The sequence below is a fragment of the Periplaneta americana genome, chromosome 15 (assembly GCF_040183065.1).
Source record: "Periplaneta americana isolate PAMFEO1 chromosome 15, P.americana_PAMFEO1_priV1, whole genome shotgun sequence".
NCBI classification, from domain to species: Eukaryota; Metazoa; Arthropoda; class Insecta; order Blattodea; family Blattidae; genus Periplaneta; species Periplaneta americana.
In genome coordinates, this window is record NC_091131.1 from 130,731,143 (window position 1) to 130,748,888 (window position 17,746).

A 17,746-nucleotide genomic window follows, 5' to 3' on the forward strand; every position below is an offset into this window, starting at 1 on the left:
AAAACACTAAGAACGACTAAATGGACATTTAAAGGATTGTAAAAAACCATTAATAAATACATCAATCAGTAACATACGTATATCTGAACTGCGACCGAACACGAGCGCTGCTCATTCGGTCCTCAAATTTTGTTAATATTACTGTATCTCCTTCTTCATATTGATTGTATTATTTTATTTCCATTTCTCTTGTTTGTAATTATATTCTGTATTCTGTATATTTAAATAAATAAATAAATAAATAAATAAATAAATAAATAAATAAATAAATATTACTACTATTAATAAAGATTACTACGTGCTAAAATCACGATCTCAGCTACAGATTCAAGCTAACTTTCGGTCTGGGTCTTGAAGTCTTACGTTTCCGCCAGAGCATGTCGGCTATCCCATAATTAATACGTAACTGTAGAGCTGCGCTGGTTCAAGGGCCAGCGCATCCGCAAGTTTGTCCTTCAGCAAATACCTTTGCGTCTCGCCCTGTACGCAATTCTAGAAGCTGACTCGGCGAGGTTCAGAGGAGAAATTGAACCTCGGAAGCTTACAAGTATGCACGTATTCGATCTCTACGGTTCATAGGTTTTCATACAGAAAAATACATCAGAGCCGCAAGTAAACTTATTAAAAATGAGCAAGAAACAAAGAACATAAAGAAAACCTATATAAGGGCGGTTAAAAAATTATATTGTGGATGTAGTAGTGTTGTAAAGGTAGGAAGCCACTTATCAGAAGACTTCGCAGTTACAAAAGGCCTACGCCAAGATGCTCACTTGCTCCAACTCTATCCAAGATTTATCTCCAAGCAATTTTGGAACAGTGGAGGAAGAAATGTGGTCAGATGGGTGTACCAGTTGGGGAAGATACGTTATATAGCCTACATTTCGCTGATGATCAAGTGCTGATAGCGGCAGATGAAGAAGACACCAGCTATATGTTTCGTAAATTGAGTGAGGCTTATAAGAAGGGGGCAAAATACATGGTTGAGGGTAGTCGAAGCAAAGGTAAATTTAGATACTGGGGATACACAAATAGAAAATTCTGAGTCATTCAAATATTTGGGTGTTACCCTCAACAGTCAGGCCAAAAGTGATGAAGATATTAATAATAAGATTGGTCAAGGAAAGCGGGCCATAAGACAATTAAATACACTCCTGTGGAATGACAAGGTAACAAGGAAAACTAAGACAAGTATATATAAAACTATAATAGAAAGTATATGTACCTATAGATCTGAAACTTGGGAAATGAGAGACAGGATGAAGAAGAAATTGTTGGCTTTAGAAATGGAGTACTGGCGCCGTAGTTGTCAAATTTCGAGGATGGACCACATTAGGAATCAGGATGTCCGTAATATAATGCAGGTATCAGGAGATATCTTACAATCAGTGGAAACTAAACGCCTGATATGGTATGGGCTTCTCCAGAGAATGTCAGCCGACCGCTGGACTAATAAGGTCTTCAACTGGACTCCCCCAGAAAAAAAGAGAAGAGGAAGGCCAATGAAAAAAATGGAGCAAGGAGGTTCAGAAGGATATGGTCTGCAGGGGTCTACAAATGGGCGATTGGCAAAACCGGAGTACCTGGAAGTTGAGAAGCGGGAGACGGCGACAGCCGTAAAGTTACTCGCAATACATACATACAAGAAACAAAGAATGATAGTGTAAGTTATGAACACATTTAAATAATGAAATTGTTTTTTCTTATTTTTCCTGGGGGTTCTCTGAACCATCGAATGCACAGCACGCACCGCCACTGTGGCAGGCAGAATAATTATCTCATCCCTCCATGTTAATTATTGCATCAGTGCACTTTATTTGAACCAGGTACCCAGCTTTGATGTCGTTAGCCCTGTGAACTCACAGTATATTTAATTCCCCTGTTAAAATATTTAGGTTTTACTAAGCATGTGGGAAAATTAGTGGGAAGAGAGGAGGTCCGTGGCCCATTTATTTTAGATCTCATCCCTACATTTATCTTATCACCCAAGGGAAACCACGGAAAAACCTTGGGCAGGATGAGCTGTCGTATTGACAAGCCAATCGGCTTCATTGGGAACAAGCATAATTGGTCATTAGAAAGTAGGTTTCGCTTTATTGATGAAATATGTACATCACATATCATCAAATTTTAGTAAAAGCATTATAATCTTGAAACAGAGAAACAATATTAGTACAGTTATTCTTTAAATGCATCACCAATGAATCACTTTGGGTGCTATTCATAGACATTTCGCTAGCCCGCGCTACGAGCGTGCTAAACTAGCCGCGGCTATCGACTGGTTATTTGTACAGGATTCATATCATATATCATATCATATATCATATATCATATATCATATATCATATATCATATATCATATCATATCATATCATATCATATCATATCATATCATATCATATCATATCATATCATATCATATCATATCATATCATATCATATCATATCGCTAACACTGGTATATGAATATGAAAAACGTTAGTTCGCTGATCACACACCGGAAGCCCGGGCTAAGAATGTCTATGAATACTGCCCTTTAAGACCATGTCTGTCGAGTCGTTTTATCGTCTAGTCTGGTGGATTGCTGTTCCAAGCTAGAACGTGGAGTGCGCTTATAGGTCTTTTGTGTTCGTCTAAAGCTGGGTTGTAGTTACCCAAAGTAGAAATTAATGGATTATTGCTGTTGTACGATTTGGTGTATATACAGAAGGCTTGATTATTAATCGTCCAGATTGAGGTCTTTGTGAATTAACCTAACAGAAGTTACTCTGGGAAGTCTAGTGATGAATCTTAATACTTAGTCTTGAAATGCCTGTATCTTTTTAAGAACGCTTGTCCTGCTTGAAGACACGCAATAATTACAATAGTTAATTGGAACTTGTGCGTATCAACATAGCAGATGTAAGTCTAAGATGAACATCGAAACACGGAAGTCATGTGACTTAGAAGCGAATGGAGCCGATTTCTATTGACTGACATACGCGCGTAAAGATTTTTTTTATAGTAAATACCATGATTTTTTTCGACCTAGCACAATAAGCGGAAATATTACGTTGTTAATATTATATAACGACGTTTCACTGATTGCCTAACTCCCACTATTTTTTCCGGGAATATATTATTGTTCATTAAACTTAATGCCCAGACACTTGTACCAGTATAAGACTACTGGTCTGCTTACTTCCCGATTTAATTCACCTTCAGACTTGTATCCAAAATTTTTCATGTCGCTGCACTATTATGTGGTAACAGTTCTTCGCACTTACTGAATGTTAGCCATGATGTCCCATGCTAGGCACAGGCCTCCTGTGATGGGGTTAGAATCCCCTCGACAGGGATGGCTCCAATGTACTCACTTGGTGAGCCAATCCAGGCGAGCTTGTCGTGTATACTACTTTTGTGACATGGTTAATAACCCTGTTAGACTTTAACTAGTCTCAGCACTCTGTTCTTTGTTCATTTCTTTTCTTGCACTACACACATTATACTGATACCGGTACTTTGACAAACACTGATTGCTATTGACACTATTTACCTGACACTTTCTCAACACTGACTTTACTATTTACAAAACTTATCTTACACTTTCACTAATACTGACTTTGCTATTTACAATATCTTAACACTGATTACGTTATCTATTTACAATGACCTTCCCTAGTTCTTTCCACAAAACTCTGTTCTTTGCTGTCCTCGACCATTGTTTCCCCGCCTCTTTGGTAAACATGTCAGATCATCTGAGCCGTGGTCTTCCCTGTCCTCTCTTTCCGACGTAGGGGTCCCACATCGTGAGTGCATGGATCCATCTTGTCTGATGTAGTCTCGCCACATGTCCCCCCAGGTCCACTTCGTTGCCGTTGCTCGTTCTGCTGCGTCAGTAGTGTTCGTCAGTCTTTGTAGTGTTTCGTTTGTCATTCTATCTCGTAGCGTGGTGCCCAGTATTTTTCTTTGCATCTTCTACTATTAGTCTCTATACTGCTAGTGAAGAATCGAACATGGTCTGATGTATCAATATAGAGAGAGGAACAAATTGAACAGTTATGCGTGCTTAATGATGATGATGATGATGATAATAATAATAATAACAATAATAATAATAATAATAATAATAATAATAATAATAATAATAATAATGTATGTATTTAATGCTCAACCAGATTGATTCAACATCATTTGGTTTCTGGCAGACCAGTACAAAGTCCCCATAGAGGATTTAAAATTTACAAGCTCTTTACAAACATTAAACTGTTTCCAATTCATAATACCAGGCAGTCGTGTCCTGTGGCAATCCTTATGGCAGCTAGACGGGGTAATCAGGAAGTATCTCTGACTTGTCAACAAGACCAGCCCATTTCTTGCCATCACTCTTTATTTGAAGATCTGAGAGAAACTCATTCTTAAATGAGCGGTTAACTAATCGTTTCAAGTTGTGATACGAAAGTTGGGAGGTCGTTCGTAACAATATTTCAGTCCCTTTTTTTGCTAGGGAGTCCGCAATCTCATTCCTGGAAATACCAACAGAAAGTACCCACTGGAGGACAACGACGACTCGTAACGCTTTGAGTGAGGCAAGGGATTTTCTGGTGTCGACAGCTCTTGATAATAATAATAATAATAATAATAATAATAATAATAATAATAATAATAATAATAATAATAAATATTTCCTAAGAATCTAATTAATGTTGGTCCTATAACTACTTTATAGGCCTTCTCTTAATACCTTGTTAAGTCCAAAAAAATGTAATTACCCTACTTAGTCATTATTGAAACACAACGATACTTCTACATTAGTTACCTAGGAGCTGTTGGTAGCAGCTGTGAAACTCATCTTTTGAGACACTGCTTAATGGCTTGGTTACAGCCTTTTGGACGTCTTCTGTTGTTCGAAAATGGTCTCCTTTCACAACTAATTTCCCTTTTGAAAATAGGAAGAAGGCTCATGGGGCAAGGCAGGGTGACTATGGAGGCTGCGGCAGTTGGAAACAGATCGACAGCCACATTTCTCCGTCCATCTCGCTGTTGTCTGGTGATATTTTTTGGAACCATTTTTGCACAAATTTTTCTCATGCCCAGGTCTTCAGGTAGAATAAGGCGAACAGTTTCCCGATTCATGTCCAAATCTTGTGCTATAATTTTGGTTGTTAATCGCCTATCAGTTGTTGGTGTTCATCTTCAACGTTGCTTCTGCCCTCGGCAAACATTTTACGCCATCAGAAATCTTGTGCTCTTGACATGACTTCATTTCCAAAAGCCTGCGGAACCTTTCCATACGTTGTGTTGACATTTTCACCTAGTTTCACACAAAACAAGATGGCATACCGCTGCGCGATATTATGCGATTTCATTGTATTGACGAGGAGCAAACTCACAATTGAGGAGTTGAATCGAATACGGGCGTAATGCATGTTTTGCCCTTTTTCCGTTCAATGCATTATTAGATTCTCTAGTGTGTATTTGGTCACCTTGCAAAGTTTCGATTTGATATCTCTCTTCTAGTGGTCTGTGGCACAGTATAAGTGTTCAGCTATTTTCACAGTTTAATCACAGTCTAGTATATACAGTCACGAAGCTCAATACATAGTAAATATGCATCCATAGATAGTTGCTAACCACTTGGATCGCTACTATCGCCTCATCACAGACAATGCGAAATAGTATCTGCACAGTCTATTGTTCCTAGCACCCTCAATAACTCAAGCTTCGTGATTGCATATACTAGAGTGTGGTTTAATGTTAGTTATCAGGTGGTGGTTGGAAGGTTGTGTTTTCTAATTTCTACGTATATACTTGGGACTTAAGGAAGAACTCAATTTATTATCGTTTTAAGGGGTTAGGTACAGCTTACAGCAGTAAAAGTTTGGAAATATTCAACATTTTTTCCTCCATTACAGTATCTAGTATAATAATGAAAGTTAGTATGTGTAAAACACTGTCCTTCTGCTATATGAAAAAAAAATTACTATTTTAAACAATTATTTACATTTTTTTTTTTTTTTTCAAAATTCAATTTGCTGTGCAGTGATGAAGCGTTTCCCACATGACTTAAAAAGTATTCAACATTCTCTGATGAAACTTTTTGTATGTATTTATGCTGTCATATCGATAATATGGTGTAAGAGCACTTCCGTATTTTGATAAATTGTCTGATAAAAAATAAATTCATTAACAAAAATGGTCAAATATCAGTATTTATTCTAACACAAAATAAAAAACAAATATTATTTATTAAGGAATGTAGTTGAAAGAGCATGATATTGTAAACATGAGTTTCAGCAATAAAGTAAAAGAGAGAACATAAGGAAGTTGATAAGTTTGTGAGTTATGAGGGAAACGCTTCATCACTGCACAGTGAACTACCACCATTATTAATTTTGAAAAAAAAAATATATATAGGCCCTATAAATAATTTTTTTTAAATCGTAAAAAATATTTTTTCACATAGCAGAAGGACAGTGTTTTACACATACCAATTTTCATTATTGTACAAGGTAAAATAATGGAGGAAAAAATGTTGAATATTTCCAAAAATTTTACTGCTATAAGCTGTACCTAACCCCGTAATGCGTCTGCTTCAGAGAGTTTTCTCGGCTGTCCATATTCTTTCGTCAAGAGGACGCAGCATTCAACAGATTACTTAGGTTACTTTGAACTAGATTTGCTAAGTTTCATCAATTTACTTGACTTTTGTTGTAACTAGTACATTTTTTTTTAATTTCCTCATCTTTTCTTCTTTTACACAAGTGGAATCTTTGACATTGTTCTGAAGATATGGTTGTGTTTACAAAAAAGAAAGCATTTCACTTGTAATAATTTCTCACGAATTTTAAAATATGATGAAACACAATGTTGTCCTGAAAACAGTATAAATTGTGTGTTCATATTCCTTGTGTAATTCTCTTTATTTTATCCTCAACAAGAAATCGCAGAAGGAAATTTGTTCCGCCGTTTTTCCATGCATTGGGTAATTGAATGGAAGAAAGGCCACTGAATGGAATAAGGACAATTGCAACGATATTTTATAACGACTATTTCTTCCTTACTGTATACACATTATATCAATTAAAATGTTTTTCAATTAATAAAATATTGAATAACAGCGGAATGCCCGTTGTTTACTCTGACTAAAAATGTGTTATTTATACAGCTACTCAAATATTTCAAAGACCTTTTTCTCAAAACTTAAATTTCTGGGTTACGCCCGTTTTCGATTCAACTCGTCAATTCCACTAACCAAGCAGTTATTTCACACTTACGACTTGCAGGGTGGTGCCAGTTGGAATTTAGGTGGAGGGAAGGCCAAGGTCAAACATACAGCTCGACCAAGTCTCTGCGAGCCGAGAGGGGAAGTTGGAGGCAGTCCTGTAGTGAAAGGAGGCGGTAACGAGAGGAGACCAGTACAGTCTCATATGACAGCAAAGTTTTTCTACTGCGCTTCAGTTCATAGAGCGGTAACAATTTAAGACGCTTTGAAATGGACTGTACTTCTACTTCTGCTTGACAGTGAGGTTTGGCGTTCTGATTGGCAAGCGTGAGAGTAGGAGAGAAAGTTGCATGAGGGGGGGAGGCTGGGAGACAGCGTAACTGTTGCCTTTATCTGAAGACAAGGACAAAAAATGCGTGTGCTCCGTAGTGTATTTTAAACGATGTGCACACGTTGAAATCTGAGCGTCAAGTGACCTATGAGGCAACTGTGTTTTGCCTCTACATTCCATCCCGATATCCTCACTCGCAGACTTGACTTGGACAAGCTGTATCTCTATTAGGAGACTGTAGAGTTGCCTAATCAGATGGAAGAAAATCTTTATATATGTATGTAATATTCAATTTGTAACCTACAGCAATGCAATGTATTTATTTATTTAACCATGTAGAAATAAGGTGTAATTACTTTATAATGACTTACAACTTTACTTTCTCTTCCCCACCCTAACTATGAACAGAAATTTACCAACTTTTTCCAAATTATTTTCACTTACAGTTCCGCATCATTTCTTATGCGTTATTCTGTTGTTCAGATTCGTCTATAAATAAAAATGATTTTCTGTAATTTTGAGCGTCCCTTATATTTACTTTTATATTGGTATGGACTTTCACAAACTCTAAATATTAGATTTACTACCCCATTTCTGTCTCGACAGGACATATTATTAATATATGAAAACATCGGCTAATGTGTAACATTCTTAAGTAATTCGTAACATCGGCATGAATTTAGGACTAAAACACCAGAGAAAAATAAAATAAAAATTATATCACTTGAAAAGGGGAATTATTCAGGAAATGTATTCCTACAATAAAAAAATCTAAGCTGTATCAAGAAGACAAAGGCATGTAGAATACATCACCCAGTCTAGGAAATGAAAATGCAGTTGTGTTGATTTAAATGTATTACTTTTTTTTTTTTTTTGGTTTACAAATGGAAGGGATTTATGATCATTAAAGTCCATTTTGAACTTATAAATTATAAGAACTAAAGAAAAGTAGGGATGTAACAAGATTAACTGCAGAAAACTACGCTGCAATACGTTCCGGTTTGAAGGTCCTGTCCCGGCCAGTTTGTGAATTGTTCCGTGAAAACATAATAAAGGAATTAATCATGGAAATCATTCTTCCTACTACCACTATCTATTATATTGTATTATTCCTCTTTAGTGAAGAGCACGGACTAGACTGTGCTCGCACGCAGGCCGCTCGGGCGGGCCCATTGTACTACCCAGGATGGAATGGTGTGCATGCCCTAAACCCCCCGCGCGCAGATCCCGCTGCGCGCCGCCTCCGAACTCCCCTACAACATTCATGATCAATAATCATCTTTATCTTTCCGCGTAGGCCTCACCGCGGTTCCTCAGCTCCGGTCCCACGAGTTATTATAGGCCCGGTGGAGAACCCACGGTGCATAGCGCTACCACCATTATACGAGTATAATATTAATATAATTGTCATATCCGTTTTTATTTTGTATAGAAACATCCGGTTTGGGAAAACGAAAATATGGTCACCCTAGAAAAAGCTCATAAAAACATTCAGAACTGGAAGAAAAAGCAGCAATGTTATGGAAAACCAATATGGAAGAGAAAAAGAAATCCTGGAACATATTCCTAAAAAAGCTATAAAAATGAAATACATAATGATGATAAATCATGATTACGTGAGAACTAGAAACTAAGCGTTCAATATGAAATTTATAAATGATGATACTTAAGAAAGGAACGCTATGTTTCCTCCTTTCACGTACTTTTTTGTTTGCACCCAAAGCAACAGCAGTTGTCCGCCATTACTGTGGCTGTAATAAGTACATAATAATTTATCTTACTTTGAATACATTCCACTAAGAAATCACAAACAAGAACTCACTTATAAAAACACTACAGAACAGTCTGTAGCATACCAAAGACCCGTGACTTGCTTTCCAATGTTAATACCTTTCGCAGTAGATCAAAAATACTCTATATACTTACTCTATGGATCTACAGTAGCGATCTAGTGTGAAGAGAAGTCATCTACTAGGTAGGTCTACTCCAAAAGATTTTGTTTGTTTTAGTCTTCGTTATTTTCCTTCGGTCATGACATCCAGTTCTGATGAGGAAGAACGTTTTCTGTTATCAGTAAGTTGCAAAAGAAATAGGAAATTGTGGTAGGTGTACGAAATCAATGAAAGTGCCCCTCCCTCACTTCCATTGATTTCGTACACCTACCACAATTTCCTATTGTAGTCCCCGTACAAGCATACGTACTCCTACACTTTTTCAATTAACTTTTCAGTGAATTCTTTTGCCATTCTGTAATGCCCGCGCGGCAAATCTGTCTCCAAACACAAACTGTCCGCTACCCAGCACGATCTAGACTGGCCGCCGCGTCAGTCCACATTTTATTTGGTAGGGATGATGAAATCTTACATAACAGAATTCAAACGCATTCTCGCTGCAGGCATAGACCGGGCTTCTAATGCTGATAAGGTAAGAGCTTGGTGCTCCGGGTACTGGAGTTTTACTCGTCTGGGGATGAGACCTGGTTCTGTGGTAGGAGAATGATGGCCACTTGTCAGCATCGGATTCACGAATTTCAACCCAGTCACCTGTCGGACTTGAACAATCATCGCATATACAGTAAAACCTCGATACGCTATCCTGTGTAATACGCTTTATTTGTCCGGTCCTTTCACATTTCATATATAACGCTTTTATAAAATACCCCGTTTGTTGCGCTCAAGTACCGCATAATACGCTGTTTTTGTGGAATATTATCGATGTAATTTTCAGCAATGTACTGTAACAGCAATGAAACATCTTGGTCATTGAACTCACTGGTGCCATTAACCTGAAAAGTAATGGTATTCGACCCTTTACCTGCGCATTTAAACCTTCATACCTTAGTATACTTGGCTCGGAAACATGACGGCCACTCTTCTTGGAATTGGTAATCCCTCATAAACCCCCATCCTCTACTCAACCCCTAGCCGCGTGGCAGAAATACAATAGATCCCAGCATTGCCAAATCTAGTAGTCATTGCCTCTACCTGTCGGGTTTCACCCGTTCTCAGTGTCTTTGTCGACGTGTTGTTTTATACCGTTGTGCGCTTCAATATGTCTAATTTATTCCGGCCATGATTAATGAGTGTTGGAGATGATCCGCAGCCAGGCCTCCTGATATACCTGAAGATCCAGGACCATCACGACAAGAACAACAAATAACACCGTCGAAGAAAACAGAGTATCTTATTTGCAGAGGAGCGTAGCTAAGAAAACAAAGTGTTAAAATTGTGTCTAACGTTAGAAATTCTATGCATAAAGTAATCGAAAGTTCAGGCAGTTTAATAAGTATACATCTTAATCACTTAACATCGGATGCAACCGGCGGAGTTGGATATATGGGCATAGAAATTAAGAATTACGGTTCACCAACTAAAGAGAAAATAAACAAATTAAAACAGAATTCGGTAAGATAGACGATTTTATACGTGATTTACTTCGCCGAACAGTATGTGAACAGTACGCGAAAGAGATATCGCCAACAGCAACACCGTCCTTAGCAACCTATATAATAACATTATTCACAGCAGTGCTTAAAAGTTTTCTAACTTACAGCAGTGAATTAAATGTTTTTAAATCACTCTCTACATGACAACCAACATATTAGCAATAGTAAAATGAATGTATATGAACTTCTTCGCCAACACATTACAAAGAAAAGCCCTACAATTTAAAATTAAATTTACATACCAGTAATGAATAAAATATTGTATAGCACACTAGAGTAAGCAGATTTTATGCGTTCGTGGAAATTATCACCCAAGGCGAAGTAGATAAAATCTAACTTTACTCTTTTGTACTATACATTCTATAACTATTCAATGATCACAGTTTCAGAAAATTTTACCAGCGCAACATTCTTAATTAAGTACAAAATTCTGGAACTTCAATAACATGAGAATTTAACACTTATTATAGAAGTCTACATTTTTTTTGTTTATTTAGGCAAAACATGTTAGTGAAAATATAAATATAAAGTGTTTTTAAAATAAGTTTGTTCATTTTTATACCAATTTTGTTTTAGTAATTATAAATTAAGGTATATTTACAAAGATAATATAGTCTTTCTGAAAATCGCGGTTTCACGGAACACAGTTTGAAAAACGTTCGCAAATCACAATGACTTCAAGAATTGGCAACTCGGCTAAGGGTTTATCCCTTGCGCGTGCCTGCAGTTAACTGGTGAAGGGTATGAGGGAAGGTCGTCATGTTTTCGTGCGAAGTATATACGCCACCCTCTTGTTACGCTCTCTTATTCGACTACTTATCTGCGTGGTTAAAGCCTAGATACAGTTACAATACCCCACCCTCTTGCTAACCCTCTCTCTCAAACAGCATTCCTCACTCAGCCGTAATAAAATTCTGGAAATTTTTGCTGGGCAGTTTGTTGTCCTGTAGTGAATTGAAGTGTCTGTGAATGTTATTACAATGGGTGTTAAATGAAAAGCCCCTTCTGTGTCGGAAAAATTGGAAATCTTACGAAAGTACGATGAGAACAGTACTCTTACTCAGAAACAACTCTCTGATCCATCAGGAATCTCATCATCTACATTAAGAACGATAATAAAAAATCGCGACTCAATCACTACAGCTGCGACGCCGGAAGGATGTAATCGCAGAAACTGAAGTGTGGTAAACATGAGGACTTGGAGTACACGCACAAGGCAAACAACTATAAATGGCTTTTTTTTTTTTTTCGAAAGAATTAAGTACAGTACATATTGTAAATGTCTTTGACGTACAGTACAGTAATTACATAATGGAGTAATACTGTATTACCTTCCATTAATCATGTATTTCAATAAATAAAAATGCTAATAGATACTGTATGTAAGTCAAAATTAGTATACCCGCCTACTACTCGGTCCCGGTTAATACGCGGTTTACACCCGGTCCCTTGAACAGCGTCTTATCGGGGTTTTACTGTACATGGAGCACAATGGGTCAATGTAAGAGTGTGGATCCATCCCGGATCCGGCCCTCGAATAGCCAAGTCGAGCCAAAGTTCGCCACCAGGGACACCACATGATATAGGTAGCATTCGTTAAACATGTGTTGTGGTGTGCAGGGCAATGGCCGTGTGTCTGTCGCTGATGTCGGGGCGGCTGGGAGTTACGGTGTTCAGTCTGGTGATCGGCGTCCTGCTGGAGGCCGAGTGCAGCGCAGTCTTCATCATGTACTGCGGAATGGCAATAGGTCAGTCTTGGCCACACATTTATTATTATTATTATTATTATTATTATTATTAATATTAACTTTATTATTATTATTATTTTACTTTTTGTTTTTGTCCTTGTTCAGTTTATTTCGTTCTACGTGTTTTAGATTTCTTTCTTGTCTTATTACGCTCGTTCTTCCTGTCAGTATTATTATTGTCCTTGTTCAGCTTGTTTCCTTCTTCTTGCTCTATATTTCTTTCACGTTTCCTTGTTCTTGGTCTTCCTGCCAGTATTCTTTTTTTTTCAGCTTGTTTCGTCCTCCTTGTTTTAAATTTCTTTCTTATCTCTTTACTCTCGTCTTCCTGTCAGTATTATTTTTGTCTTTGTTGAACTTGTTCATTCTCCTTTTTTAAATTTTTACTTTGTGTCCTTACTCTCGTCTTCCTGTCAGTATTATTTTTGTCTTTGTTCAACTTGTTTCATTCTACTTTTTAAAATTTTTACTTTGTCTCCTTACTCTCGTCTTCCTGTCAGTATTATTTTTGTCTTTGTTGAACTTGTTTCATTCTCCTTTTTTAAACTTTTACTTTGTATCCTTAGTCTCGTCTTCCTGTCAGTATTATTTTTGTCTTTGTTCAACTTGTTTCATTCTCCTTTTTTAAATCTTTACTTTGTCTGCTTACTCTCGTCTTCCTGTCAGTATTATTTTTGTCTTTGTTCAACTTGTTTCATTCTCCTTTTTTAAATGTTTACTTTGTCTCCTTACTCTCGCCTTCCTGTCATTATTATTTTTGTCTTTGTTCAACTTGTTTCATTCTCTTTTTTTAAATTTTTACTTTGTGTCCTTACTCTCGTCTTCCTGTCAGTGTTATTTTTGTCTTTGTTCAACTTGTTTCATTCTCCTTCTTAAAATTTTTACTTTGCCTCCTTACTCCCGTCTTCCTGTCATTATTATTTTTGTCTTTGTTCAACTTGTTTCATTCAGCTTTTTTAAATTTTTACTTTGTCTCCTTACTCTCGTCTTCTTGTCAGTATTATTTTTGTCTTTGTTCAACTTGTTTCATTCTGCTTTTTTAAATTTTTACTTTGTCTCCTTACTCTCGTCTTCCTGTCAGTATTATTTTTGTCTTTGTACAACTTGTTTCATTCTCCTTTTTTAAATTTTTACTTTGTCTCCTTACTCTCGTCTTCCTGTCAGTATTATTTTTGTCTTTGTTCAACTTGTTTCATTCTCCTTTTTTAAATTTTTACTTTGTCTCCTTACTCTCGTCTTCCTGTCAGTATTATTTTTGTCTTTGTTTAACTTGTTTCATTCTCCTTTTTATAATCTTTACTTTGTCTCCTTACTCTCGTCTTCCTGTCAGTATTATTTTTGTCTTTGTTCAACTTGTTTCATTCTCCTTTTTTAAATTTTTACTTTGCCTCCTTACTCTCGTCTTCCTGTCAGTATTATTTTTGTCTTTGTTCAACTTGTTTCATTCTCCTTCTTAAAATTTTTACTTTGCCTCCTTACTCCCGTCTTCCTGTCATTATTATTTTTGTCTTTGTTCAACTTGTTTCATTCTGCTTTTTTAAATTTTTACTTTGTCTCCTTACTCTCGTCTTCCTGTCAGTATTATTTTTGTCTTTGTTCAACTTGTTTCATTCTCCTTTTCTTAAATTTTTACTTTGTGTCCTTACTCTCGTCTTCCTGTCAGTATTATTTTTGTCTTTGTTTAACTTGTTTCATTCTCCTTTTTATAATCTTTACTTTGTCTCCTTACTCTCGACTTCCTGTCAGTATTATTTTTGTCTTTGTTCAACTTGTTTCATTCTCCTTTTTTAAATTTTTACTTTGTCTCCTTACTCTCGACTTCCTGTCAGTATTATTTTTGTCTTTGTTCAACTTGTTTCATTCTACTTTTTTAAATTTTTACTTTGTCTCCTTACTCTCGTCTTCCTGTCAGTATTATTTTTGTCTTTGTTCAACTTGTTTCATTCTCCTTTTTTTAAATTTTTACTTTGTGTCCTTACTCCCGTCTTCCTGTCAGTATTATTTTTGTCTTTGTTTAACTTGTTTCATTCTCCTTTTTATAATCTTTACTTTGTCTCCTTACTCTCGTCTTCCTGTCAGTATTATTTTTGTCTTTGTTCAACTTGTTTCATTCTCCTTTTTTAAATTTTTACTTTGCCTCCTTACTCTCGTCTTCCTGTCAGTATTATTTTTGTCTTTGTTCAACTTGTTTCATTCTTCTTTTTAAAATTTTTACTTTGCCTCCTGACTCCCGTCTTCCTGTCAGTATTATTTTTGTCTTTGTTCAACTTGTTTCATTCTCCTTTTTTAAATTTTTACTTTGTCTCCTTACTCTCGTCTTCCTGTCAGTATTATTTTTGTCTTTGTTCAACTTGTTTCATTCTCCTTTTTTTTTAATTTTTACTTTGTGTCCTTACTCTCGTCTTCCTGTCAGTATTATTTTTGTCTTTGTTTAACTTGTTTCATTTTCCTTTTTATAATCTTTACTTTGTCTCCTTACTCTCGTCTTCCTGTCAGTATTATTTTTATCTTTGTTCAACTTGTTTCATTCTCCTTTTTTAAATTTTTACTTTGTCTCCTTACTCTCATCTTCCCGTCAGTATTAGTTTTGTCTTTGTTGAGCTTGTTTCATTCTCTTTGTTTTATATTTTTTCCTTGTCTCTTTGCCCTCGTTTTTCTGTTAGTATTATGTTGTAAAATTATATGTGTAAGTGCTTGTATAATTGGTGTTATAATTAATGGAAACATCTAGGTATGTTCATCTAACATACAGTTTCAGACTTTTTATTCACCCTACAGTACATCTTCAAGTCACATATGTTTACTTTCAAATTGTAGATGATAACCAAGTACCTAGAATATTGGTTTTCGGAATGAGTTGGATGTAGAATTTATGATTAACAAAATATAGTGTTGAAAAGTTTTGTGTTTGTACTTCCGTTTACTTTTATTATATCCATGAAACCAATGTCTCCAATTTCGCTTTTAATTGTTCCATAATTTAAATAATTCATATTAGATATTGTCATGATTTTCTAAGATTCACTAACATCATAATTCAATAGAAAATATCTGTCTTTTAAATCAGCACAATTTATGATAGAGACAACACATGTTTAGTTAAATATAAATTGATAAAATATAAATGCCAATAATTTTATAGACTATGCTACGTATTCAAAATATTCCTAATTGTTTCAGTTGCTTGCGTTTTGAGTTGTCTATTGCCGAAAGGACCTTCCAAGAGTTCTACATAGCACTACAGCAATAAGGAACAACTTCCTTCTTTTAAGGTAATATAATAAAATGTTTCAAGTTCAATCTATAAGATTTATCTATTTTGCAAATGTTTATTTGCTATAACATTGTATATAAAATATCAACGTTTTCGCATTTTCGGCATCATCAGATATTGTTAAGAACACGTAATCTAAACCTTGATCAAATTAAACATGTACATTGTAATACATAAACGTTTTTACTTATAAGACATACTACATAAAACTCATGAAAATCTATTTGTCATGCATATTACAATGTACATGTTTAATTTGATCAAGGTTTAGATTATGTGTTCTTAACAATATTTGATGATGCCGAAAAGGCGAAATCGTTAATATTTTATATACAATGTTATAGCAAATAAACATTTGCAAAATAGGTAAATCTTATAGATTGAACTTGAAACATTTTATTATATTAAATTAGATTTATCTGGAGACAAAATGAATTGTAAAATTCTTTTAAGGACTTTAAAGAAGAAGAGATGTAATATTTCCATAATAATTCTGGAGCTCAATACAACAGCCTCACTGACAGTAACCTGAATGTCACACATCTTCTGGATTGCGCATTATGATGCCAATTACATTAAATTCGCCGACTGACATTGCAATATAACATAGTTGCTATGGAAATAAAACTTCACTAAGCGATTTGTGCGTGTGCGTGTGTGTCTTTTGGATGAGTTCGTATAAGATATTTTTACCATATTTTAACCAAGATCTCGATAAGGAAGAAGTATGAATTTTGAACTTTCTTAAAATGAACGTTTAGCTCCTCAAATATATAGAATTCGGTAACACAATATGACGTGAATATTATGATAAAGTATATCATTATTAGGTTGGTAAGTGCTTTATAACAGAGACGAGGGAAAGTTTGAAAAAAATGAGGGGCTTTTTAATTCCCGAGACTCTGTTATGCACTTAACGGCCGTGTATTGCATATACTATTTTTCACAGCCATAATTTATATCTTTATTTTATTTATTATATATTTTAGTTATGTATTAATTTTGAACTGAACGTTTGTCATTTTGTTAATGGTAATGTGTAATTCTCTAGGTGACCGTGTTTTTATATTATTTTGTTTTATTTGTTGGATACGATTGTGTATGCATTGTTCAAATAGATAAAAAAAAACTACTGCAATGTATGAAATTGAAGTGTCTGAATATTTTTCTACAAATAAAGAGAATGACAGTCTTTATCCCATAACATTTAATAATTGTTCAAACTTCACGTTCAATAATTGTAATGTTAATAAATAACGTTACAGCTTGTTCTGTCAGAGTTCTTGTTTTTTTTTAAATTTATAAGTGATCATAAGTCAAAATTTTAGACAATTTACTTACAACACAGATGCTGCAAGTAATTTACTTACTGCACTATTATTTCCAACGTTTCCGTAGCAACCTTGAACGTGTTGTATCTTCAAGTTACATGTCATGCAACAAAGATGGTAAGTATGCAAAAAAAAAAAAAGCATGATTATGCTAGAGAACTGTAAGTGCCCAGGTTTCCAAGCATTCGAGATCAAATAAGTCACTTACAGTTTGTAGTTAGTGAGTAACTTCTTGCAATACTTGAAAAAATGTAAAAGCAATAATAAATCAAAATTGCATTCCTTCATTTTGCAATAGATTCATTAATTCAAGTAACACATGACTTGGTTGCTATGTTACTTGTTTATGTCTCGGGATTTAATGTTTGAACGTTTATTAGTTATAAAGCAGTAAAATTTGGCTACAATATTGTAAAAAT

The 17,746-nt window shown here is 35.3% G+C and overlaps 1 protein-coding gene across 1 annotated transcript in view; it reads left to right on the forward strand.

Annotated features, from left to right (window-relative positions):
• LOC138715331 (synaptic vesicle glycoprotein 2B-like) overlaps positions 1–17,293 on the forward strand; it is an 86,346-nt gene extending 69,053 nt beyond the window's left edge. Inside the window, exons 10-11 of the mRNA XM_069848125.1 lie at positions 12,598–12,725; positions 15,903–17,293. Of these exons, the coding sequence (XP_069704226.1) occupies positions 12,598–12,725; positions 15,903–15,958 (184 nt within the window). The 3' untranslated portion in view covers positions 15,959–17,293. The remainder of the gene's footprint in view (positions 1–12,597; positions 12,726–15,902) is intronic.
• Positions 17,294–17,746: the final 453 nt, after the last annotated feature.